Raw genomic sequence first — 26,494 nt, 5'->3', positions numbered from 1 at the left:
GACAAGTGTCTGTTCCACTTGGAGACTAGAAATGAATGCCTCTATTAAGTGTAACCTGCATGACATCTTCTATAAGGGCAATGAAAATTCAGGAACAGAGTAGAGAAGGAGAGAAGACTGGGAAAAATAGTCTCTTGGCATGAAGAGGGTGTGTAAGGATGGGAAAGACAAGAAACCAGGTGTGTGGGTGGTGGTGGTAGAAACTGCGCGTATGGGGAGCAAGGTGGGGTATTTACCAAACCAAGGGTCTATTGGGTAAGGTGAGTTGTATTGACGAAGTGGCCAGTTTATGAAACATGGAAAACCAGAAATTTAGACTTGATAGAGCAGGAAATCTCTATCAGGAGTCCCGCCCCTCTTTTTATGGAAGTTAAGTATAACTATAAATATATGATTTCTCACAAAGAGACAACAAACATTGTAACTTAATATGTGTACCCTCTAAACCAACTAAGATCTCTTTAGACTTTTGAAATACAAACTGTGGGCTTGCTTTCACATTCACTTATTCATTCCACCAAAGATTATGGGGCACCTACTAGAGCTAGCATTTTGTTAGGCACCATGGGGGGTACAAAGAACAAAAAAAAACTTGGTCCCTATTCCCCAGGAGTTTACAGCTCAGTGGTGGAGACAAACGCGTACACAAATCCTTACAATAGGAAGTAAAAATGTAAACACAGGATTGTAGGGACTCAGTTCCCAGAGATACTGCATGGAGGTGGTGTGGAAAATTAGTTTTTTTTTTTTTTAGACTAATTGGTTTTGGATCAGGTTTAAAATTGATGGAGTAGAACATGTTCTCTTTAAGGCAATCACCAGGGTTAAGGTTGTGGAAGCACAGGCGCTGGAGTAACGAACAGTGGTCTGATTTGGCTGGAGCGCCAGGTTCCTCAAGGGGCGCCGTGGGGAATTTAGCTGGTTCTGTGTCCAATAACGAGGCTGGGAACCTGGTAGAAAGAATTCGAGCTGAGACTTTATTCCGCATCTCTGTGTTCTGACTTAGGCATCTATTGGGCCCTTTTAAAAAAATTCTCCTCCTCTTTCCCAAAGAGAGTTCTAGCAGTTGGGGGTGGGGTGGGGACCGTTTCCTCAAGTCAACGCGTAAGTTAAAGGTCTGCAAGGCGGTCCACCGGTGATTTAAATCTCGCACTTCGGAAACCAGAAAAGGAAACCTGTGAGAAGCTGGGCAGGGGGAACTCGCTTAACATCAACAGCAACCCCCAAATGGCACCAGTCCCTGGAGGGACAGGTTGCAGGCCAGGCTCGGGAGCCGGGCGCCAGCACCCGCCAGAGCTCTGAGCCCCGAACTGGTGGGCAAGGGGTAGAGGAAGAGAGGGAGGGAGGGAGGGAGTGAGGGAGGAAGCGCGAGAGGGAGGGAGGAAGAAAGGGAGGGAGGCGGCGTCATGTGATCCGCTTCCCTGCTCCTTTAAGCGTCCACAGGCGGCGGAGCGGCCACAATCACAGCTCCGGGCATTGGGGGAGCCCGAGCCGGCTGCGCCGGGGGAATCCGTGCGGGCGCCTTCCGTCCCGGTCCCATCCTCGCCGCGCTCCAGCACCTCTGAAGTTTTGCAGCGCCCAGAAAGGAGGCGAGGGAGGAGGGAGTGTGTGAGAGGAGGGAGCAAAAAGCTCACCCTAAAACATTTATTTCAAGGAGAAAAGAAAAAGGGGGGGCGCAAAAATGGCTGGGGCAATTATAGAAAACATGAGCACCAAGAAGCTGTGCATTGTTGGTGGGATTCTGCTCGTGTTCCAAATCATCGCCTTTCTGGTGGGAGGCTTGATTGGTAAGTGCGGAGAGCTGCAAACTTTTCCCCCTTTCTGTCTTTTCGGGCCCCTTCCCTCTTTGCCTCTTGGGCTACTTGTTACAGTATCACTGCCTTGCTTCTATGATCTAATTAGTCCGGCTATTGTGCTTAAGAAAGCAGAGCTCCATGGGGCTCCGTGGGGCACAATCCAGTCTAGTGGCTAAGAGAAAAGGAGGGGAAAAAGTTTTGGCCTAGTTTCAGTATCCACTTGAAAGGCAGGAGGGGGGCGGCGGGGGTGGGAATCTTAAGCATGGCGACGGATCGCGCGAGGAAGCGCTGGGTTACAAAGTTGATTGCTCGCCGCCCCCCCTGCTTTTTCCCGCGTTCCCCCCCTTTTCCTCTCCGGTCCCTTCCAATCAGCTCCGGGAGGGCAACGTAATCGACTTTATTAGGAACAACAGAAGAGTCGGGGAACTGCGCCCGGCGCAAATCCGGAGCTCTGTTACAAGGCTGAGATACTTGCATGGTTGTAAATGCATTTGGTCGTCTTTGCTAGGCGCTGAGGGTTTGCATTTTGGGGTCCCGACCTTCGCGCCCTGCTTTCCCGCCGCACTCCACCCCACGCTCTGCCGTGTACAGGTCCGAATTGTGGGCCCGGCGGTTGGATAGGATGGGGTGGAGTGGGAGGGAGTCCTTGACCAACGCTGCGGGAAGTTGGAGAGGTCGGAGGGGAAAAGCGTATCCGAAAGCTGTTGCTTTTGGCCTCTTGCCCACTCGCGAATATCCCTTCCCCCACTTCTTAGAGCCCCGAGAGCCGGTGACTGTGGATCCCCCCTCCTCCCTTGGCGCTTAGGAGAGCGCCCCCCGCTCCCACCACAGCCCCCCGCAGGTGACAGCTCCCCGGTCCCCCGGCGACAGCGCCGGCTCCGGGAGACCTCCCCTGGCGTGCACCTCCCGGACCTCTGAGTCAAACAGGCTTCCGGGTGAAGAAAACCGCCTCACGGACCGTCCGCTCTGAAAACCTCCCTTCCCCTCGCTGTCTCCCCATCTCCATCCATCCTCCCGCCTCTCTGCACACTCGCGCCCCCCGCGCCCCCTCAAGATTTGGGACATCCCGGCACGAACTTCAATGCCAACTTTGCAGCGTGCGCGGACGGGAGGGCCGGTTTCCTTACTTCACGGCTTTGTTAAACTTTGCAGAGTGGAGAGTCCACGGAGGGGCTTTCTCCGCGCGTGCATTTGCGGGCGCCCACGCGATGTGAGGTGCGGGGGAAACGCCCGGGGGCGCGGGCAGCGTCGCTGCCAGAGCTGCACAGGCTTGGGCACCTGAGTCGTGTGCGTGGCGTTTTGTCTCCAGACTTGGGTTTGATGGGAACAAATTATAGGGAGTTTGGTACTATAAATCACGGTAACATCCAAGCCAATTGTCTTAAACAAAGGAGAGTGGGTGAAGCTTCATCAATGAGAGAAATACCTAAAGGAGAGAGTGCTCTTTTCTCTGTGTGCATTTATCCACAAAGCAGAAAGGGGTTCAGAGTTTTCAAACAATCTCATATCCCCAGTGTGGGCCAAACAGCTTCATATTTTTCTTTCTGGAACCCTACCCTCAACACACACACACACACACACACACACACACACGTTGGCTTTTGTGTTAAGAGCTCCTGTTTGGCTACATGCAATCTCGTTTCCCCGTATTGGATTTTTCGAGGCTCTTAATACCTTCTCTGCTGGGAGCTGAAGGCAGCCTTCCCTGTGCCCTCACAGTGATTATGCAGCGGTTACAATTACACCTCTTGTCTCCCTTGATGAGCAGTTGCAGTTAGATGCCATTGGATCTTGTGTGATTTCAGTGGCAGACCATAATTAAAATTTCTTGCACCTTGTGCTTTCAGAATTAAATTGGCCTATTATCCCTGTCTGACCTTCATCCTCTTTGAGGTTTTTGCACAAGCAGCAAACCATTACACATAGTTTCCTGGTGTTTGTTGGTGTGTTTCTTTTTCTTTTTCTAGGCTGATCTCCTAGCTTTGCAGAGCCCATTATCCATGATGTAGGCTTCCTAGGGCACTTCTGGAACTAGTAGGATTTCTGGGATCCTACCACCAAGGAGAAGCCCTAAGGGCACTCGTGAGTGGCTGGTGGACATTGCAGTGACTATAGGGTCAGAACACTTGTCTGTTCCAAATAGGGTTTGTCTGGAGTAAGTGGTGCCAAAGATTGTTTTTCCTGAAGAATTTGGTTAATGACAACAACCCGTGGCAGGTGCTAACTGTAACTGGATTCCCCTCAATTAATAAATTGCTTTATTCCAATTTCTTTGAAAAATATCTGTGTATAACACTTCTTGGAGGAAACTGTGTAAGTTTACTGCTTACCTTCTCTCCCTCAGTTGCAAAGGCTGTGTCTCCAGTTCAGATCAGAGTTAGCCCATGTTGAACAGTGACTTAGCCTTTCCTCTTTCACTTAAAGAGTAATTGTTTTTGCTCTTAAACAAATCTAAAAATTTGGGTGGGACCCAAATATGAGAAATAAATATCAACAAAATGTAAGTGAAAAATTTTCCCACCAAACTTCCCTAAGCTGGAAAACAGAGGAAACTAAGGAAAGAATAGCAACAAAGTGGGCAAGCGGAAACAGTAGTTGAAGGAACAGTTTGTAGGCTGGAAAGTCAAAGTAAGGTTCAGAAACCTCCTCTGCTCTCTCCAGTGAGAAGAGAACTCCTCCGCTGCTCATTGTTACTGCTACTTAAGAAGTCAGTTGTCCTGGGTGTGAAATGTCTCTCCAATGTATCTGCAGTAGGCCAAGTGAGAAAAAGGAATTCCCCTTTGAACTGGCCAGAATAGATTTTTCTTTTTGATCACTCTTTGCTGATAAAAGTAAACTTACGAAGAGCAACTTAGGAAGAGGAGAATAGAAATGACAAAGCTCTTGTTTGTAAGGGTGTAAGGACCACATACACCACACACACAAATATACAGCACAAAAACAACCACCCCACCAAACAACAATGACAATCCATGAACCCCAAAAGTGACCAGGCAAGTGAGTTAACTAGCAGGCTTCAGGCTCCTCATTGGTAGATGAAGGAGTTTAAGGTCCCTTTCAGTTCTGAAATTGTGTAACTCTTTCAGTACTTAGAGAATTGTACATGACATTTAAACTGTTGTTTGGTTGTAGCCTTCTAGATTTGATGGAGAAAATTTAAACATTCACTATAAAAGCAAATAGCCCCCAGGGTTTGACTTTGGTTTAGCCAGCTTAAATATTCTCCTATTTCAATGTCCTTCTTACCAAAGAGAACCACATTTTTTTGCTTGCTTTTTTTTTTTTTTTTTTTGGCACCAGTGTCTATAAGCTAAACCTTTAATGGGATTTTGCAAAAAGGCTCTGAAAGCAATATCTTACATAGTAGAGCTTGGGGTATTTATAAATTCACTGATTTATATCATGCTTTTGTAAAAACTTTGAACCACTATGAAACCATACATCTGATACATCTAGTATTCTAAATACATCCTAAATATTTAGAAATTATTTAAAAATGCTAGAGTGCCTGAAGGAAAAGATAAATATTTTTAAAAATATAACTTTATCCTCCTTAAAAATAAGCCTGCAGAAAACTTAAAAATCATTTTCCTTTGATTTCATGTTTGGTGAATTTAACTCCTGAAAAGGCAGTTTTGGGGGTGGTGGAAGCAGGGAGGGAAAGGAGACCATGTAGCCTGAAAAGAGAGTGCAGACTGAAAATCATGAACTTGAATCCCATTATATGCAATTTGCTCAGCCTCAAATTAGTCATGTCTCAGGAATATAATGGTTGAAAAAGCAGGTCACTGTTCTCAGCTCTTCTAAAACTGCTAAGAATATGAAGATCAGAACTGGAGTAATAGAAAATCGTTGCACTGTTTTCAGCAAACCCTTAAATGAGAGTATTCCAAACATAAAGTATCAACAAATCACCAATTATTATTTCTTTAGAAAAGATCATTATTTCTTCCAAAAGGTAACTTATGTGAGTGGCCTTTTTAAATTTTTAATGCTGAGGATGTAATGTATACTGTATAAGATATAACACACACACATATGTAATCAATTTTCTCAATATTGTGCATGGATTATCTACTTCTTTCAATGATGTAGCCCACAGGATTGTGCTGGTATTGTTTAAGTGGAGGCAATTGGTCTTTACTGTGACCCATTTATGGGAGCTTTTGTTTCTGCTGCTGTTGTTTATTTGGAAGTTGCAGAATTTTAAGAAATTAAATTACAGTTATGCCGAGTATATGTGTTTGCACCCCAGTTTATTAGATTTTAAGCTTGTTACATTTAATTTATCTTAATGATACAATAGCTGTAATCCTTCAGTATTTGGGTATCTGGTGAGAATCTTGATAAGTATTAATCAATTGGTTTTTGGTTGATGTTAAGCCATATTTTTCTGTATTTGATTCTGATTTTTATTTTGTAAAATGTCATTGTTTTCGTCTTTGTTAACTGCTAGAAGTATCTAATGTGGTTTGTATGAGTACTGTGCAACCTTACAAATTAATCTTTTTTAAGAGCATGAATTTTTTTAGTAACTGAAATTACAACATTTGCCTTAAAAAAAAAAACTGAACTATTTGGTTCTTGCAGTGTAATCATCCTTGTGCTAACAATCTCTAATTGCCTTTTTTTTTTTTTTTTTATGAGACAGAGTCTCATTCTGTCAGCCAGGCTGGAGTGCAGTGGCTCACTGCAACCTCCACCTCCCAGGTTCAAGTGATTCTCCTGCTTCAGCCTCCTGATAGCTGGGATTACAGGTGCCTGCCACCACGCCCAACTAATTTTTGTATTTTTATTAGAGACGGGGTTTCACCAGATTGGCCAGGCTGGCCTCAAACTCCTGGCCTCAGGAGATCCACCCGCCTCGGCCTCCCAAAGTGCTGGGATTACAGGCACTAGACGTCCGGTTCTAACTGCTCTTTCATCTGATTGTTCTTTCAGTATAGCCTGTCTAGACTTCTATTCGAACTTTCCCTTTTCCTGTTATAGTGAGAAACATTTCCTTGAGCTAATAGTGTTATGTGTGGCTTTGTGAGGTTTTCAGGTTCCCTGCCTGAAACCCAGATCGAGACTTAAGGCCTTTCCTTCCTACATGACATTTTACAATAATTTGACCTTAAAATTTTTAAATCCATACAAATTGCAGAAAGATTTCTTACCTTATATTCCTCATAAAGGTGTTTCTATGGAGATTTAGAATTTAGAATTTGTTGAAATTATATAAAGGTCCTTAGTTTAAAGCTCCTGTGTGCTACCTGCCTGATTTGCAAAATATCTATCAGGGTGTGCTGTGTGCTTAGGATGGGGCTACATGCCGACACGGGGTTAGTAAAGAGGAGACGTGGAGCTTGAGTAAACTAGGGGAGCTGTGGGTAGAAAAGAGCCCCTCTTCATCTCAGTTTACAAAAAGATTGCCTAGGATGTAGTTTTCTAGCATCAAGATAATTTTCACGTATTTATTGGGAATTCGAGAATGTATGAAATTAGAACCCTACTAATTATACCATCAACTAATTATATTAATATTTCATCTTGAACTAGATATATTAATAAAATGATAAAGTGTTTAACATGTACGGAATGTGCAATATGTGCCAAAACCTGTCTAATTTCATCTGTATAAAACCTTGGCAAATTGGTATTTTTGTACCCATTTTACATGTAAGGGAACTGAGGTGCAGAAAGATCTAGTAAAATTGCACAAGATTACCTAGCTACTCGTGGTCAAAGCTGGGATCGAACTCCAGTCAATCAGACATCAGAGCCTAGATTATCAGCTTTAGGTGATCTTCCCACTTTCCCCAAAACCTTGACTTTTAGACCTGAATAAAAATATGAATGCAGGGAAACATGAGACTAGCACTAAAACTGATTTCTCATTTTTTATAATCAGGTAACATCAAAATGAAGAAAATATTAAATGTGATGATAAATGAAATGGAGTCCAGCTGTACAGACCCAAACAGTGCCTTGCCAAGGCTGAGGCAGGACATGTCTTGAGAAGTTTGACTATGCCAGCCCAACCAATTCCATTCAAGTTCTAACCAGTCCCCATAATTGTATGAATCATCCAATTGCCTAAAGCAGCCAAGTTTGTTAATCATCAAATGTTTGAGATTCTGCTACTTGTAAGAAGATTACTCAATTTTATTTTCTCTAGTTGGTGATTTTAACATATACGTAGTTATACAGTAAGTCTGGACTTTTTCAAAGGAGAGGAAAGAAAGAATCAGTGAAGGTTGGGGAGGTTTTTAGAGGGTGTGTGTTGGCAGTGATGGTGGAGGAATTGAGAAAAGAGCCTCTTTCTGAAAGTTGAAAATTCTTTTCCCCTACGGAGAATTTTTGTTTATATGCACACCCATGCATAATAATGAGGGCATTTTAAACCAGAGACTCCTACAAACAGCCACCCTGACAGTGGGAATAGGTACATTTTGTTCTTTGGAAAATATGCTAATAGAGTTCTCTCTTCAAAGATTTGCAGCCCTTGATTTTGATAGAGACCCTGAGAGGTAATGGGACACAGGGAGCATCAAGACATGAAATGATCACGACTATTTCATTTAGGTCTTACTTTTTCTCTGAAGGATTGTGACGGTGGCCTAATAAATGTGCCAGCTCTGCACAGTTCTAGAGAAAGTGCCCGCATGGGGATGTGGGAAGGAGAGGAGGAAAGTGGAGAGGAGGAGCTTGAGACATGCCAATTCTCAAACTTAATGATCTCCAACTTTAGTGTTTTCTAACTTTTCTTTTGGTAAAAAGATGAATCTAAAAGGATTGCTAAATTAAAACAATGATGTATAATTTATAATGTAAAAATACTAAATTTCTATAGCCTCTTACTACCACCTCTTCCCCCTGCCCCCCACATTCTACCCCTGACTAAATCTTGTAGGGGAGCAAAATCTTGTGGGGGACTATGGAAAGCATTTCACATGTAAAGATTCACTTAATGATCATATCATCCCAAAGAAGCAAATACTTCACTTTGTTCAATTTTCACATGAATCTGAGGCTCATTTAAGAACTTTTTCTGAGGTTGCAGAGATAGTAAATGAGAGGGCTAAGACTCAAGCCCACAGTCCTTGATTGAATCCTAAGCCATATTCTTAAGCTTAATGCCACTTTCCTCCCATTGTCCTTTCCATTTCTATGGGAAACAAAGGGGTGAGTGTGGTGAAACTGATTCTACACAGATTGAGCAGAAGATGAAAGCTCAAACCCCCACTACCTTTTCTTTTTGCTTCCACCCCTTCCCCAAACTCACATCACAGCACGGTTACTGATCATTGGCCTATTACTTCCTAAACAAGGGATCCCCAACTCCTAAACCTACACCAGCCATTGTAAATATTGACCAGTGTTTCTGGGCCATGCTAGGGAGGACTGAACCTAAGAAAATTACATGCCAACACTCCCCAAAGGAAATTGTTGCATACAGCAGAAGATGGCTGAGAGTTGTAATGGGAAATTTGTTGAGATACTAGGCCCTCTGAATGTCCCCTGGATTTAGCATGCACAGTAGGTCCTGAAGGTAGCTGTTGAAGAAATGGGAGTGTAATGAGGATGTGGAATAGGAAGATGGGGGTAGAATATAGACTCAAGAAAAGAAAATGAAGGGCTATGGAAATATATGAGACTATCTTTTCAAGGACACAGCTTGTGCCTGGATTTCCAAAACCTGCTTCCAGTGCCACCCAATCCTCCAAAACTGAGCTAACATTTCTATCTGCTATGCCTATTTAAATCCTGGGCCTTCAAGTTTAATTTTCTGCTCCCCCTTTCTCCTTAGTACTCCATTCTCAAAATATAATCTGGCCAAGGGGTGTTCTTTCTTTCCTGGCCCACAGGAATTACAGGGTCTTCTTAAACATCTGGTTAATTCCCTGGGTTAACTCAGAGGTTTTATCCACAGATACACATTTCCAAGAAAGCAGAGGTAATTGAAAGAAAAGGCCAAGTTATTACATTTGTTTTGGCAAGACATTATGATTTTCCTTTAGAAAGAAGATAATAAGTCTGTAAATGGTTGATTCAGTTTTTCTTCAGACCTAGTTTAATAAGGCCAGGCTCATGAAAGTTGGTTGGAGGCCAGTTAACTGCTGCCTTAGTCCTGGCTGACCCCCTCCCAAAGAGAGAGCTTCTGGTCTCAAAGCAGCGTCATGCAGTGGAGAGAAACTTGGCTACGACTCTGCACACAACCTGTGGCCTCAGTGATCCCAAAAAAGTCATAAAATCTCATTGACTCTCTCTCTCAACTGTGATGTGAAACAGAGCCCTCCTTCCTCATGGGGATTGCTACAGGCATTAAATACCACTAGAATCTACTATCTTGAGGACTTGGCACTTGTTGGAGTGTCTCATTGAGCCAGGCCCATCAGAGATGTGATTTCCAAAGGACTTTGCACTGAAACCATTTGCTTAATCCCAAATCCATCTCTCCTACTTTTCTTTGTCCCTCTCTGTTCTTAGATCTGGGAAAACATACACATGACACTGTTTATTATCCATTCTTTTCCTTCTTTGAGTCACTACCGCTTTGCCCAACACCTACAGATTTGTAGATGGGAATGACCCAAAACCTTACTTGGTTTGGGTTTGAAAGTTCAAGGAGGTCATCCTGCTTTCTAACATTAGTTCCTGTGCTATAACCAAGTATTTCATTATGAACCTCCCCAAATGATAAATATTAATGTTATTGCAGAAAATAACAAATAAGAACACAAGCCCAAACTTCTAAAGCATGCACATTTTACTCCCAAGAGAATCTCTCATGCTTTTACTCAATCCATTACTTCTGCTTTATATACAATGTTAATGAAGCTTGATTATGCCATTTTGTAAGTCTATACTTCTGAGTTGGGATGATTTGCCACCCTCACTGGCAGCACAGACTTGTAGAACTACGGTAACATGAGGACATAGGAAGAGACAAGAAATCGATTAAAAGTCTCTATTCAGAATAAGAATGCCTGGGATTCAGGGGTCTCTGGGATATTAGGCAAGTCATTTCACACATCAGTGGTATCTCCACCCCTGCCCACCCCCTCCCCCCGCACCTTGGCAGCATCAGTACATTCTAGGCCAATATGATACTTGATCCTACCCCAAAGCTGTGTGATTTTGTCACTGTCCATGAGTGCGGCTACTTGGATCCATTGTACCCATACACTTTGGTGGTGTTTGGCCTGAATAGAAGCTGAAGAGCTTGTCGGTATTAAATCATAAGGATGAAAGGGCCTTTGAGACTATCTTGTTCTACCTTAATTTAGAAGGAATTTGAGTCCCAGGAAAGGGACGCCATTCAGTTCATGCAGTTAGAGGCAGAGCCATAGCCACGGCTTGGATGCAGTTTCTAATGCTACTCAGTGCCCCAAAGATACATGTCCTTCAGAGTTTCAGTGTGAAGATCATCTGATTTCTGTCTAAGGCTATCATAGAGTTAACGTGCAGTACATTCCCAACTGGTGCTTCGTATAGCTCGATTGATTTTTCTGTTACTTAAAAATAAAACAGCAATAACTTTGTCATCTCCCCCTTCCCTTTGTGTCCTTAATATACTTAGCCAATCCCTTATGGAACAACAGAATTATATGGAATGTTATGCTATGCTATGTGGATTTTAAAGAACACTACAGAATTAAAAAAAACAAACTAAATTCCTTCCTTGCTTGCTGAGGGCGTGGTACATTCCCTTCCTCCTGCTTGGGGAAATGTAAATTTAAAACTCTTTAAAAAACACACACCAAAACCACGCAGTATAGTCATTACTTATCCAATCCAAAGCACAGTCCTTGCGTCTAGTTTTAAGGCTTTATCAGTCTGAGGCTTCCTTGACTAAAAAAATCTATGACTAATTCTTGTGCTTTCGGAGGATGTTTGTGACACGCATAATTCCAAAGTTATAGTGAGCTTGGGGTCAAGTCACATAGCCTTGTATATTTTGATCGGATTTACATACAAAAGCAGCAACAAAATTCCTCGTTCTTCGTCTCTGCCATTTCTTCACTTTGAAGGTAATTGCAAGCAGAAAATTCACATTGCCAAAATAAGGCTTATAATGTTGTGGGCCCCTCTTTTGTGACTAACAAAGTGCAATTCGAGTGGTGCAAGTATTATACTGTAAATTCTTCCTCCTCTGTCTTTTCGTTTGGTTGAAACTGAACAGAGTCACGAAGCACTGTTTTTCTGCACCATCTAATTTAGCTGAAATGAATCTTGGCTTTTAAGTCTCTGTTTAACAAGCTTGCCTTCAGGTGATCACCATTAAAAAAGTTACATTCCATGCTTTTGGAATTCCAGCCTTCTTTCGAGGCAGAGCAGCCCTTTTTGAGGTTCTATTTCTTTTACTCAGTTCTCATATATTTTATCTGCTCTTATTTAGGTTGTAATTTGCCCTGGAGCAGAATGCCTCAGACGTGGAAAACACATAGAAAAGACATTCCTTTCTTTTTTCTGTTCTGTTGAGCTAGTTCTGGCTTGTGTGAACCGGGCTTCTACTTTAGCCCCTGTGTGTCTCGGCTAAGTGAAGTCGTAGATAAGAGTTTTACTGAGGCTTTGAAAAGACTGCACATTGGGCCTTGCTGTCACTTATAGAACATCTCAGAAAGGTTTTGCTTCTTGAGGATCATATGAGGATGTGGGTGGGGTGGGGCTTGGCTGTGACAGGCAACTGTGGGACCTCAGCTATCTTTTTATTCATGCCTCCCCCTGAATTTCAGAATTTGCAGGTCCATGAGTATGCCAGTATTAAATCCCTGGCACTATTCTTTGAACATGCCCAAACAGGACAGAGCTTTGCTCTATGAGAATGTGGTAGTTCTGGGTAATAGTTGATGAAAGAGAAAAAAAAACAAGACAATTTGTAAATGCCCAAGATTTTTAAACTGAAAGGGCACTAAGTTCATCTTTTAATTAGCATTTGTTTCTCTTTTTACAGATATCAGAAGAATTCCTCCAGTACCTTCCTTCCCTCCCCCACCCACTTCTTGAAAAAGAGAAAGTTTAGGAGATGGATGAGCAGTTATGCTTGGGATTTTAACAAAGTCAGGATTAATGTATCTATGAGACCATAATATTTCAGTGATAAAACTTTGACTAATTACTTAAAGCAGCTCTGTAAAGGAAAGGCATTAACTCTTCCCACTGGACAGAACTATTACTTTTGTAATTTTGAAATTTTTGAAATTTTAGTAATTTTGAAAGTTGCCTCTTGATGTGGGCTTCTTACAGGATTCTTGAGAAATAGTCACTCTATAAAAATAAGTGTTGGCTTGAGGTCTTCCATATGACAGTTCGTGTTAAATGAGAAGCTTAATCCTTAAAAAACTTGATCCCTCCATTCAAAGTGATTGGATTTCTATAATAACTGATGGAATGTGGTTTTATGGTTGATCAATGGCAGTGATCTGATTTATCTCTTTGTTATCAAACTTGCTTTGTGACCTAGACTAACCATTGAAATTCTGTGAGCCTCAATTTCCCTCAACCAAAAACCTCTGAGTCACAGGGGGTTGTGGGATTTAAATGAGAGAACATGAGTTCTCTCACTGGCAGCCTGCACATAGGTGTTAGATCAATTAATATATGTGAGCCATTTCTCTGAAGTAGAGGTTGCCCAAAATTAACTTTTCAAGTCTGTTTGTTTGTTTATTCTGGAGTCAACCTGTGTCTTGTAAGGTCAATGGCAGGTTATTTCTGCCTCTTAATGGATTGGATAAAATTAGAAACCCAGCCACCCTGCTTGATAGCCTTTCCTTTTAGGCAAGATCTATGCTAGCCAATAGTCCAAGAAGCAGGTCATTCATATATTCGGTAAATTAGAGTGATTAACTTGGGTTGTTTTTCTGTTTTTAACCAACATTTGATTTGAATCTAAATGTTTGTCTTTTAAAATTCTGGGCCAGTATTCATGGCTCTTTAGAGCATAGATAAGCCCAGGTAGCACGACTTTTAAATGGATATTACTCATTTTGTGGAAGAGATCTATTCCCTCTTTGCTTGCTGCAAAGTGAATCCCAGTTGTACTTCTGTTTGACATTATAAAATTGGAGTCATTGTCCACTGGGAAATTTTTTTGCTTCTAGATATAAAGTAAATGACAAAGACTTTTTAAAGTCAAACTTTGAGGAAAAATGATTTTTAAAAATAAAATATTAATCACTTCTGAAACATTAGCTAGAATTATAGTGCTGTTTTATAAGAAATGTTAAACAAAAAATGATTAAAATATAACCTCTGTCAAACTGTAAGCTGTATGAGAGGTGAGGATGGTCTAATATACTCACCTTTATTGTTGTTACTACAGATCAATGCAATGTAGGTACCCAATAATATCTGTTGAAGAGATGAATAGATGAATGCCTTGCATTTTGGACCTATTGTGGAGGTAACTAAAATGCTTCTACTTTAAGGCTTTGAGGGCTGCCCTAAGTTTTATAACATTATATTCCAGGCTATTATTATTTAAATGAGGGGAGGGTTTTTATTATTCACTTGAACATAAAAGATTGTGTTACCTTTATAATATACATGCTTACATCTCTAACGTGGTACAATTTTGGAGTTGGAAAGAGACCTTTTTCTATTATATTGTAGAAACTGAGGCCCAAGGAAGACATAGTGAGAAATAAGATTTGAACTGAGCTTTCTGACCACTAGTGGAAAGTTTCATTACCTATGCCTACTGTTACGCTGATTGTTATTACGTCTGTGCTATATATTTTGGTCCCCACTTGGCCATAAGGGCAGACAGTTGACTGTGGCTGGTTATCTATACTAGTTGATTAAAGTTTAGTGGGAAGAAGGGAACACACAGAAGTACATATATTTCCAAATTTTGAATATCCAAATGGAACTGCAGAATTGTAATGCGAATTTTGAGATTTACTGTCTTTAAGAAGTAAATGTGTTTCTTCTGTTCCATGAAGGCTATTTTGAAGGGGCTTCTTTTAGAAGATTCACATAGTTTGCTTAATTTTCTATAAACTTTTAAAGATGAAAAACAAATCTTTGAAAGTTATGCTTCTAAGTATTTTGTAGATTTATTTACGGTTGTACTTAGAGACCAATAATGAATTTATGATGTCAGCTTTTATAAATGCCCTTGACAGGAAAATATAATTTATTCAAGTAACTACCTCTGCATTCCACCGTATTCAGCTTATAGATCTGGTGAGTGGGAATGAATTCATTCTCACATTCCTTCAGGATTCCTCCAGGTTCCTGCACACAAGCTGTGCCAAATGTCTTCCTGCAGGCAAAGAGGAACCCAGGCCTGTGACTAGCAAGTAGAGCCAGGCAGAGGTGCCAGGCGGGAGCAGGGATTAAAGGAGCATATGTAAGCGGAAAGGGAAGGAAGTAAGAATGACAAGGCCTCACAACAGTGCCTGGCAAAGAGTACACACCTAGAATGTGATAGGCATTATTTTATTATTAATCTTATTCTTTTGATCCAGAAATGAGTTCTTAGAGGTAAATCACCCACCCAGGGTCCTCTGGAGGCTGGCACAAAAGGTCTTTGCCTGCTGTGAACCTGGTTGTACTGGTTCAGAGAAATGTAGATGATTCCGGTTCCAGACTTGGATGTACAATTTCTTGTTTGAATTTAAAAGCCCATGACTGGAAGTAGGTGTTTTTGTCCCCTCTTAATATCTATTTACATTTTTGAACAAGAGTAAAATGATGTTAAAGGAATTAAAAACAAAGAAAAAGAAAAAAAATGCAGCATTTCGATACAACCATTCTATGTTAATATTTTATTCTTTCCCCTTCTGTGACGGAATATTTCCAATTTTCTATAAAAGAAATGTATAAGCCTACTTAGCAGAGGCTCAGAAGTTTATTGTGTATGCTGCTTCTACCAGTTGGGTGTTTACTTTGGAAATTCAGCAGTCAGTTCCTCTTCTCTTCCTTCAATACTCTTCTCTGATACTTAAGATTGTGGTTGAGCCATTGAACCATGGGAAATTCATTTTCAAAATCTGCTTAATTGCTGTGAGACTTTTAATTTGTTCTGGATGATGGTGCTAATGTCTGGGAACTGGGACTGAAGCCCTCCAAAGTTGTTAATTTAATCAACCGCTGTGCCCTTGCCATGCCTAATGAAGCGGGGGGCAGGGGGGTACCAGACCTCTCTCACAAAGGGGCTGGGTTCCTCCTGACCACCTTGTCAAAGATAAATAAGAGGGGCCCCACGGTTAGGTTGAACACTTGGGGCAAATTACCAGAGTGTCAGCCCACGTTATCCAAAGCCCAGGGTTATGCTTCCCAAAATAATTACTGAGTAGGTTTCATGTAGGACCCCTGAGTTTTAAGGCATGGGTTTTGTGTGCGTGTGTTCACACCTGCTAATCTGCAGAATTCTTTAGTCAGTTTGGGGTTCTGTTATGGCTTTGTCCATAATCTGTAAGATCATAAACATCACCCCCAGACTATTGATGTTCCCGTTAACCACTGAAGTTTTCCATGGCGAGACTGGTGAAAGCTTGCTCTGTCCTCATGATAAATTAGCTTGTTTATTCCTCTTCTGCTTATTTCTATCCTGCTGTTGGTTAGTGTAATGAAGCAGAAGTCCATTGTATGTGTTCATTGGGTAGCGATCCTCTGGCACCAAAGGGGGTAATTGAGTAGAAAGGCGGAATGCTGTTGGTGCATGGGAGAAGTTAACACCACATGAGGTCACCAGGCTTCAAGCTTTAATCAATGTGGACACAATGCAATTGAGATTGTGAAAAGGGTTTGTTTATAGTGTGAGAGTAAGGGTCAGTAGTTAATTTGAAATGCTGTAGGTGTGTTTTCCTTGAACCAAGAAGGTACAGAGCATGTGTCATAGAGGACTGTAAATATCCTCAAGGGAGGGATGTAATTGGGGTGGTGATTTAAAAAGAAGGGCATTTAAGAACTTCAGTGTACTTCTTATTGCTCTATCCATGTTTTATTTAAATTTTTTGCCATTTTTTAAAATGAGGAGACTGTAGAAGAAACAGTATGTAAGTCTATGGTATAAAAGCACAGCCCTACCAACAAAGAACTTTGTCCTTTTCAGCAGTGGTTTCCTTTGGGAAGATATTTGGAGTGCTATAAAATATTGCTAATAGGAATCCTGTATACTAATTCTGAAAGAATGATGACTCTCAGAAGTTTATATCTTTAGGATTTGTAATTATTGCGGCTTGAATTAAATAATATGAAAACCATTAGCCCTCTACTTGTTCATGCTGTTGCCTTTTTCCATCTTAGGGCTCCAGTCTGTAAAGTGTGCCTGTCTGCTTTTTGGATTAATTTTGGTATTTCCCCCCATTATTACCTAAGTTTCAACAGCTAGAAACACCAGCTTCAGCCGATTTGAATGTAGAGAGGCCCTGCCCTTTTGCTGCAGAGAAACTTTGCAAACAAACATCTGGTTTTCTGAAATGACTGCAGGGAAAAGAACATGAGGGTTATGGAGGAGCCAGAGGTTTGCAGTGAACTCTCCCATGCTTTGTTGTGTGTTTGTTAAATCTAGGTAATGCATTGATATGCCTGATACCTCACATTTGTATAGTGCTTTTATCCTTCTTTAAGGTACTTTAGTAGAAATCATCTTATTTGATCTTCCTAACAACACTCTAAGATAGGCCAGTTCACCAAGGATATTTACATTTTAAAGTTATGAAAACTGAGATGGGGAGTAACTGTTTGTGGTATGTTTTGTTTGGCAAGGCAGTAGCTATGTTTGTGGAGGGAAGAACTCTGGAGATTTGAATATTAATTGCTACATTATGATAAATTGAAGAACAAGAAAAAAGAGTAGTTTTAAAAAATATGAATTATTTGTGATAGAAATCACTGTGTACTGGCCAAACGTTCCTTTTTGAGCTCTCTTCCAGGACAAGTAAATGCCAGTTGTGGTCCATCTTCTTCACTTTCCTCTGTGTAGCAAGCCGTTCCCATAAACAGTTGTTGATTATGTCTTTACATATTTATTCAACACATTTCAGCCTGCTGAGGGTGTCCAGATGTTTTCCTCTTTCCCCGGGCGGAATCTGGGTCTTTAGAACCCTAGGGTAAATCTTAAAGAAGGAGCCAGGGATTGCCTAGGAGATGAGGGTGAAACTAATTTACTAGGTTTAGTTAGTGAATGATGCTATTTGCTGCCCACTTTATTAATTCTTCTGTGTTGTGCCTTTCTACTTATTTAAGCCATGCTAATAAACATGCATTGAAAGGTCATTTTTAGTGTCAGTATGATAACCCATTGTATGGATATAATTAAATTGCTCAATCTATTGTTGGCCATTTAGAATAATTCCAGTTTAAGGCTATTGTAAGCAATACTGGAGAAACCTTCTTTGTATTTAAATTCTTATTTAAATCCTGTATTGTTTCCTTAGTAAATTCGCTTCTGTGAATTTATCTTAGGTAAAATGAAATGCACATTTTTACGGATTTTGATGGTCAGTGATAATCATATCACCCATTAGCCAAATCTGGGAGTGTCTATCTCTTTGCCTGTTAGCCAGTACTAGTGATTACTTTTATTTAAAGAATGTTTCCCAGTGTGCTGATAATATCTTATTCTTTTAATTTACATTTCTTTGATTGATAGTAATGGTAAACCTCTTTTCATGTGCTTACTGGCTACATATATTTTTATATGACTTGCCTGGTTGTTCCTTTCTTTTAATATACTATTTTCAAAGTTGGATCATCCCAGTAATACAACTTCTTGGAGATTAGGAAAAGAAGGAAGATTTATTGGGGAGGATGATTGGTGTTTTTTGGCTGCCCAGTGTTTCACCTATTTGTTTTGGCAGCAGGATCTGCCTGAATCTCCTTTGTGGAACATTTTTTTCTCCACTCTCAGTGCATGTGGTTTAAGAGAATCTTCACTTTTGATTCCAGTGATGGACATGTGACCAAGCCAAGCACTAGCCACAGTGGATTTATGTCTCAAGTTAGTCTAATTAGAGTGAATTCTGAGACTTGTGTGGAGGCTACCAGGAAGAGATGTCCTCTTTTTCTTACTGAATTTGAACTCACAGAATATAAGCCTGCAATTGCTGGAGTCTTTCCAATGAGGCCTGAGAATGAAGCTAATAAATACAGGGTAGAATTCAATGACTGTAGAGAAGTGAGATCTGTTGACGTAATTTGATTTCTCAAAACAACCACAAGAAGACTGCTTTATCTCTGGATATTTTTCAGTATCACCTTACTAATTTAGTTTTTGCTGAAGGATCTTTGAGCAGGGTTTCCTGTCTCTTACACCCAAAAGAAACTGATGCACTTGTTATGCCTTCAGTTTAAAAATAAGTTGGTGGAACCAGGTGCAGTGGCTCACGCCTGTAGTCCCAGCACTTTGGGAGGCTGAGGTGGGTGGATCACCTGAGGTCATGAGTTTGAGACTAGCCTGGCTAATATGGCGAAACTCATCTCTATTAAAAAATACAAAAATTAACTGAGTGTGGTTTCACATGCCTGTAGTCCCAGCTACTTGGGAGGCTGAGGCAGGAGAATCACTTGAACCTGTGAGGTGGAGGTTGCAGTAAGCCGAGATCACAACACTGCACTCCAGCCTGGGTGACAGAGTGAGACTCCATCTCAAAAAAAAAAAAAAAAAGAGTAAGTTGGTGGAGGCCACTGCTGCACTGCAGAGTATATCTGGATGGTTATTGTGATGAAATAAGTCTTCTGTAACAATTAAAGAATAAAATAAGTTATGGAATCACCCTCTGTTAGGCAGCTCCTCCAGAGCAGTATTGGAAATGGGGTGTGCGTGTGTGTGTGTGTGTGTGTGTGTTCAGAGATCACTGTTGAGCACCAAGTAGCTGGTGAAGATCATTAGTGACAATTCCTGGAACTTGGCCAGGCTGCTGGCTTTGAAGCAAAGCTCATTGCAACACGTGTTCCTGCTGGGCTGGATGTCTGTGTGAAATGGATGGCAACAGGATGTCCCAGCAGCTGAAATGAAGATCCTGAAGGCAGAAGAGAAGCTTTAATGACTGCCCAAGCAGAGCAGTAGTGCTGGGGATGGTTGGGAAATTCAGTAGATGTTATGATGACTCGAGGTTTCTTCGGGACATCTAGGAGACTGTGAGGCAGGGGAAGCATTGAGCAGCACATGTTGTGCAAATCCTGAACTAGGTTAGCCATGGGCTGCAGAAGAAGTAAACACATGAATTTTGCCCTCCAGCAACTTAAATTTGGGAAGACAAGATCCATAAAATAAGACAGTTTGTTGTTAAGGGCTAAGTTAGGGGAAATAGACAAAGGGTTCTAGGCATTTGTTAGATCAGATAATTTTTTTTTTTGATACATAGGGGGTTTGGAATGGGCCTTTAAAGTATGGGATGGTCATCTGAAACACAACTTGATGTGCATAATCCAAGACAAGATTCATCTCACTCAAGGTGCTAAATTAATAATGAACTTAATGCAGAAAGCCATGAGCAGAGTATCAAGAGTTCTGGCTTTAGCCCCATTTGTCTCCTTGGTATATCCTTGGTATATCACTGAATCCTCATGCTTCCTCTTGTCTTTTTTTTTTTTGGAACAAAGTTTCACTCTTGTTACCGAGGCTGGAGCGCAATGGTGCCATCTCGGCTCACTGCAACCTCTGCCTCCCGGGTTCAAGTGATTCTCCTGCCTCAGTCTCCTGAATAGTTGGGATTACAGGTGCCTGCCACCACGCCTGGCTAGTTTTTATATATTTAGTAGAGATGGGGTTTCACCATGTTGACCAGGCTGGTCTTGAACTTCTGACCTCAAGTGATCCAACAGCCTTGGCCTCCCAAAATGCTGGGATTACAGGCGTGAGCCACTACGCCCAGTCTGACTTCCTCTTGTCTTTCTAAATGGACCTGGTAATGCTTTCCTTTGGCAAATAAAAACAGAGGCATGTCTTTCCTCAAAACCAAATATGGTTGGGCTTTTCCACCCATTTCTTTTCTTCCTTATTAAAAGCACTAAAATAAATCTTCAGAGATGTTAGGTTACCTATCATTAGAAATTTATTTTAGATGATGATTAAGGTATATCTTAGCTCTTAGCTAAATTCTGAAGAATACAAAGAGACACAAGAGATGATAATCTGTTCATTTGTGGTGTTACTGAAACAAATCACTGGATGTGAAATTAGTGAATTGAGATCTCAGTATGGGAATCTACCACTTGCCAGCTATGAGACCTAGTCTTGCTTTTCCTGTCTCATCTGCAACCTATAGATCTGAAGGCTTACATAAGATAATTATATGAAGGCATTTGTCTTTTGGACTATACCAAAAACAGATAAGGTGCAACTATTTAGCTGAGTAGATAGGCATGACATATATAAAACCATCATTAATAAAATAGAACAATATAAGATGAAAATATTAGGTAATATTATTTGAGTACTTAGTATGCACCAGGCAATGTAGTAAGTATTTTATGTGCATTATGTCAACCCCTGACCTGGTAGTGTTGGAACTAAAATCTTCATCTAACTTGCTATTTTTATGTTTAAAGATCTAGAGTAATTGAAGGATCCTAAAAGCACTGATTTGGACCTCCTTAACTTGTTAATTGTATTTTCTTTTAAAACCCTCTGTTGTAAAAGTAATGGAATTTGGGGGATAAAACCTGGAGGTGGCTGTCAATTGACCAGAAGGTTTACAAGTACCCATAAGGACTGGCATTGTGTTAGACATTGTGGGCAAATTCATTCAGCTCTGGGCCTCCGTCTGTATTTCCCTTTGTGAACTCTTTTGCTGAATGTCCCATCATCCTTTGTCGAGATGAGGTCCTGTTCATCCTGTCTGCTTTCACGACATAAATGTTTTAGGAACTCTCCACAGACTGGCTGGATTGTCTGTTTGGGCTGTGAACAGATTGTGTGGGTGATGAGACAAGTAGGAAAAGACTCAGCGATCAAAAAAAGGGGGAAGGAAAGCTTTTTCTCTTTCTCTTAGAATGGAGCTTGGATACAAAGGGTACTTCGTTAATCATGCCTCCTTTGTAATCAGAATGGGGGAGGTATTTTTTTAAACCACCACTATTTTGTCCTCTGTCTCATCCAAGTTAAACCAACTGTGCAATAGCTGATCGAGGGGTTAAAAATTTCCCAGATGCAGCCAGGCAGAATCAACTTCACTAGATAAAGGAATCGTTTGATGGTGATTTGAAAGCTGTCAGGTGTAGCGCAAGGCTTCTTGCAGACATGGCACTGGCCTGGTAGGATACCTATGTCCAGGATCCACATGGTGGCAGATTTGTGATTAGATGATGAAAATTTCATGAGTGGTGAGAAATGGGGAAGACATCTATAAGACTTAGGGGTTTTGGTGAGTTTAGAGGATTCAGTCACTTTGCACTATGTCCCTAGAACAATCACTGAACAAAAATCCAGGCATCTCAATTTACTGAACAACCTTGGGCAACTTGTTTAATCTTTCTGTACTTGTTTTCTTAGAAATCAAAGAAGGGTAATAATCTTTGGTGCCCACTTAATGGGTGTTGTATAAAATAATGAGATTGTAAATGCTTTGAGTGCCCTGGAGATGAAAAGATAGGGAAAATTCTCTTAGGTGTTCTTCATGCTGAATATGGAAAGATGAATAAGCTTTTGTTGTTTTTTGAGAAAAACCTGTCATTTTTTTTCAGCACCTCTTTTTTTTTTTTTTTCTTTTACAAAAGAGGCTGTGTGCCTCAGTAGAGGTTGACTTTGTAACAGTTTTATTTTCCTGGACAGGTCTGCAAGTTTACAATGTGGTTGGTTTTCCAAGAGAAATGTTTGGGTTTAGACCTGTCCTATCCATTCACTAAATCTAGTGGTGAGATGTTTTTAATGAATTGTTGGTGTACAGCAAATAAAGAGCAATGAAACAAAAGATAGTTTTAGTGTTTAGAAAAGGACTAATCAACTGTTACTCTAACTATCCCCTAGCTGGATGGTTGCCTATTTTCTTTTTAAAATTAAATGCAGTCTTCAGGCCAAAGCAGTGGGAGGTGGCGGTACATTCCAAGAAAGAGGCATCAGAGTGTCTGAGGGTTGGAAGACAGCAGAAAGCTGCTTGATCGTTGGTGGGTTTTTTTCTGTTTGTTTTGTTTGTTTTTGGTTTTACCCTTACTGCCTTATCCCTTGATCATCTATTCAGAACAGAGGGGAAAAATCCTCCACAAAGTTTCTCCTCCCCTTGGTTTGTGTCACCTAAACAACATTTTCTTCCCAGGTGAGATTGTAGTTTACCTCTCCTCTTGTAATGATGAGCGGCTGGGGCTTTCTGCCCATTGGACCTTCCATTTGTCTGTCTTCAACAGGGAACCCCAATTTACTAATTCTCTGGAGAAACAGAGATTTTGTTTGGGAAGGGGGCCTGGGAATTTGTTTAGCCCAGTCTCACCCACACTGGGTCTCCCAAGAGAGATGACCTTCCTGTCAGCATCTTTCTATTTTAGCGACTTATTGCTCTCTAGATAGCTTGTTTAGCTTTTCAATCCAGTTGGAACATTACAATGGTTAAATGTTCTTTATTATCATTCAGTGGAAAACTGGCATCCATGACTGCATTGTAATTTCCACTCACGAATGCTGGATTTTCCTTTTAGAATAACCTCGAATGTATGCTTCACTTCAGATACACAGTAGCCTTTCAAATAACTGAAGATGACTATCATTCTCTCCTTTGACTTTCTCTTCTCCAGGTAAAATACCCCTGGTCTGGATGAGATTCCTGACCATACTTGCTGTCCCTTTCTGGTGATTGCATTCCCAGTCAAGATTAAGTTTACCTCCGCTACCATGGCAACCAGCTACTGCTTGTTGTTTCTACTTAAAGGAAACCACCATTTTCCTGTTTTCTGTAGAATATTCATAATTCAAAAATCAGCTTGTCGATGTCCCTAGAACAAAGACATCCATACTGCTGGTGGTCCACATAGTGCTGAGATCACCAACCTCTACGACAGTCTATACACTGGACTTGCCATTTGAACTCATGTAACGTTGGGTAAATGTATTTCTTGTGTATGCATGCGTTAGTTTTTCTCATCAGGAGAAGCAGTGTGGCCTGAGACAGAGAGACTATGGACCTCAGACAGATTAGGTTCAAACCCCAGTTCATCCACTTATTGGCTGTGACCTTAATGAGTTATTTTAATGTTTCAGGGCCTCATTTTACTCATCTCTGAATGGAGATAATAATATCTACCACTTACCTCCTTTTTTTTTAAAATAGAGTTTTGTTCTTTTTGCCCAGGCTGGAGCCCAGTGGCACGATTTTGGCTCACCACAACCTCCGTCTCCCAGGTTCAAGCAATTCTCCTGCCTTAGCCTCCCAAGTAGCTGGGATTACAGGCATGCACCACCACACCCAGCTAATTTTTTGTATTTTTAGTAGAGACGGGTTTTCTCCATGTTGGTCCGGCTGGTCTCAAACTCCTGACCTCAGGTGATCTTCCCGCCTCGGCCTCCCAAAGTGCTGGGATTACAGGTGTGAGCCAACGTGCCCGGCCACACTGACTTCTGTATAAGAATGAAAATCACCCTATTAAGTCCCTAGCACAATGCCTAGCACATAAAAAATATCGAACAAATGGTATATAATTTCTAAATGACAGCCTGATGCAGTCAGTGTAGCATGAGGCAAACTGTAATGGTTATGAATTATTGAGAACTTGGAATCTCTGTAGTTGGAAACTCTGAAAATGAAGTGTTGTAGAATGGGTTGATGGAGTATGAATTTTTATTGTATGCCTGGATGATTGGGGTAAAGCAGAGGTTCTCCACAAGAAGCAGTTTTGCTCCCCAGGGAATATTTGGCAGTGTTTGGAGAAGGCTTCCCCCAGCCACACCTCCCCTGAATTTGCCAGCAGTGGGGATGAAGATGCTACTGGCAGCCAGTGGGTTGCTAAATGTCCTCCAATGCACAAGCCAAACCCCTGCAACAGTTACTCAACCCAAAATGCCATTAGTGCAAAGCTTGAGAAATCCTGGAGTAGAGGGATGGGGCACCAGGCAGCCAAGAATAATAAGAGGAAATTGGTAGGTATAGATCTCTGAATGTGAGAAGCCCAGAATTTGGACAAAATATTAAAATAAGATGATGGCCCAGTGCAGCCATATCTCTAACCTTATGCATTCTAGACCCACACTCCTAACATGCCTTTCTAAGACATCAGTCCTTTCAGTATTCCCCATGTCATGTACGAACTCAATAAATTTTGCCTAACATTTGCATGATGTTTTTGCACCTCTCTTACTTCCTTATGTTGCCTCTATGGAAGACATAGCCTCTTTGGTCCAGTCTCCAAGTAGAGATTCTGTCAGAAAAACAGGCAGTCAACCAAAGGTGAATTTAAAGTGACCTAACAACTTCTGTTCTTTAACTGTCAAGGCATGGTTAAGGGGATATATAATCTCTAGCAGTACTTCTAGCAATCCCCATTTTATTTCCCATCTGCTTTGATGTTTCTAACGTGTCTCTTCCAAAATCTCCCCAACACTGCCGCTGGTAAACCACCCACCCTCACTCCCCGAGTTCAAGCCCATGTCTTCTACCCATCCCCTGTCTTTTGATTGTGCATCATGAAAACTCAAAGAATCCATCTAGCAATAGTTGAATCCTCATCATGGGGCAGGTGAGGGGTTGTGATAGAAGAGGCAAAACCAGCATTCTCTTTATCTGAAGAGAGGAGGGGAAAGGGTAGCAAATACCCCTGTCAATAGTTTTTGCTCTGCCATAATTATTTTATAATAATTTTTGAAGAGAATTGTGAAAACAAAGATGTTATAATCCCATTTTTCTAAGGATAAAACCAAGGGTTAATTCTGTGTTCCCTCAAATAACAGGCTGCTTACAACATTCCTGGGATATTTCTCAGGGATATCTTAGATGTTCAAGTTAAACTTTTTATAGAATCATCTCTGGTATTGGGGCTGTTCACTGATAGGTGAGGAAAGCCCCTGTTTTTAACATCAAAGATGCACACCTTCTAGTTCCTTAAATGTTGATGAACACACCTCTCAGGGCAGGAAGACAGAACAGAGAACATGGAGTAGGTCTTCATCTCCTACCAGATTCTAATTCTTCTCATTTGTTGGCAGCACTGTTATTATCAGCTAACATTCATTGAGGCCTCACTATTTTCATGGTACTGTATAGGGTTTTTATATTAGTCATTTTATCCTCAAAATAAACTTATGGGGTGAGTACCTTTAGTATACTTTTACAAAAGGGAAACTGGCATTCTACAAGGCTAGGTAAGCTACCCCACTAAATTGCTAGTGAGTAACAGAGTTGGGATTTGAACCTGAGCTGTAGCTCTTGGTTTTAATTTTTCTTACTCTCTTTTTGTAATTGCCTTCAGCAACATAAAGAACCATTCCTGTGAAAGTAAGTCCCTTGCTACCCTGTAATCATTGTTTTCTCTTATGACATACTTTTTGTAGAGGGTAATCAGGGTAAATTTTGAAATATATTAGGAACCAAGCAGTTTAAATGAAAATCTGGAAGAAAGTTATAAATTGATTTCATTAGCAAATTTTGTCAATGGTCTCTTGGCTTAGGGAAGTGTACGCTATGACTTTCATTTCTTCTGAATAATAAATAGACTTAGCTCACTTGGGCTTATTTCTATCATCCTAAAAAATAGAGACTGGACATGATCCAAATTATTTCATTGTATTGGAATGTCTTTGTGTTGTATTAGACTGTGAGTGTACGGACCACTGGCTGGAA

The 26,494-nt window shown here is 41.0% G+C and overlaps 1 protein-coding gene and 1 long non-coding RNA gene across 4 annotated transcripts in view; both read left to right on the top strand.

Annotated features, from left to right (window-relative positions):
* Positions 1-978: 978 nt before the first annotated feature.
* The window catches only part of WLS (Wnt ligand secretion mediator), a 135,043-nt gene continuing 109,527 nt past the window's right edge, over positions 979-26,494 (top strand). For 2 of the 3 annotated variants that reach the window (XM_021942751.2, XM_031669703.1), the window contains exon 1: positions 979-1,787. In XM_021942751.2, the coding sequence (XP_021798443.1) occupies positions 1,682-1,787 (106 nt within the window). In that variant the 5' untranslated portion in view covers positions 979-1,681. The remainder of the gene's footprint in view (positions 1,788-26,494) is intronic. The other variant, XM_021942758.2, reaches the window with a different exon arrangement.
* LOC103885927 lies at positions 6,595-7,946 on the top strand. The gene is made up of 2 exons (XR_649273.4): positions 6,595-7,120; positions 7,690-7,946. It is a non-coding gene; the product is annotated as an uncharacterized LOC103885927 (long non-coding RNA).

This window comes from Papio anubis, chromosome 1 (genome assembly GCF_008728515.1).
Source record: "Papio anubis isolate 15944 chromosome 1, Panubis1.0, whole genome shotgun sequence".
Taxonomy (NCBI): domain Eukaryota; kingdom Metazoa; phylum Chordata; class Mammalia; order Primates; family Cercopithecidae; genus Papio; species Papio anubis.
The sequence above is the reverse complement of the archived record's forward strand: the minus strand, read 5'-3'. Positions and strand labels throughout refer to the sequence as shown.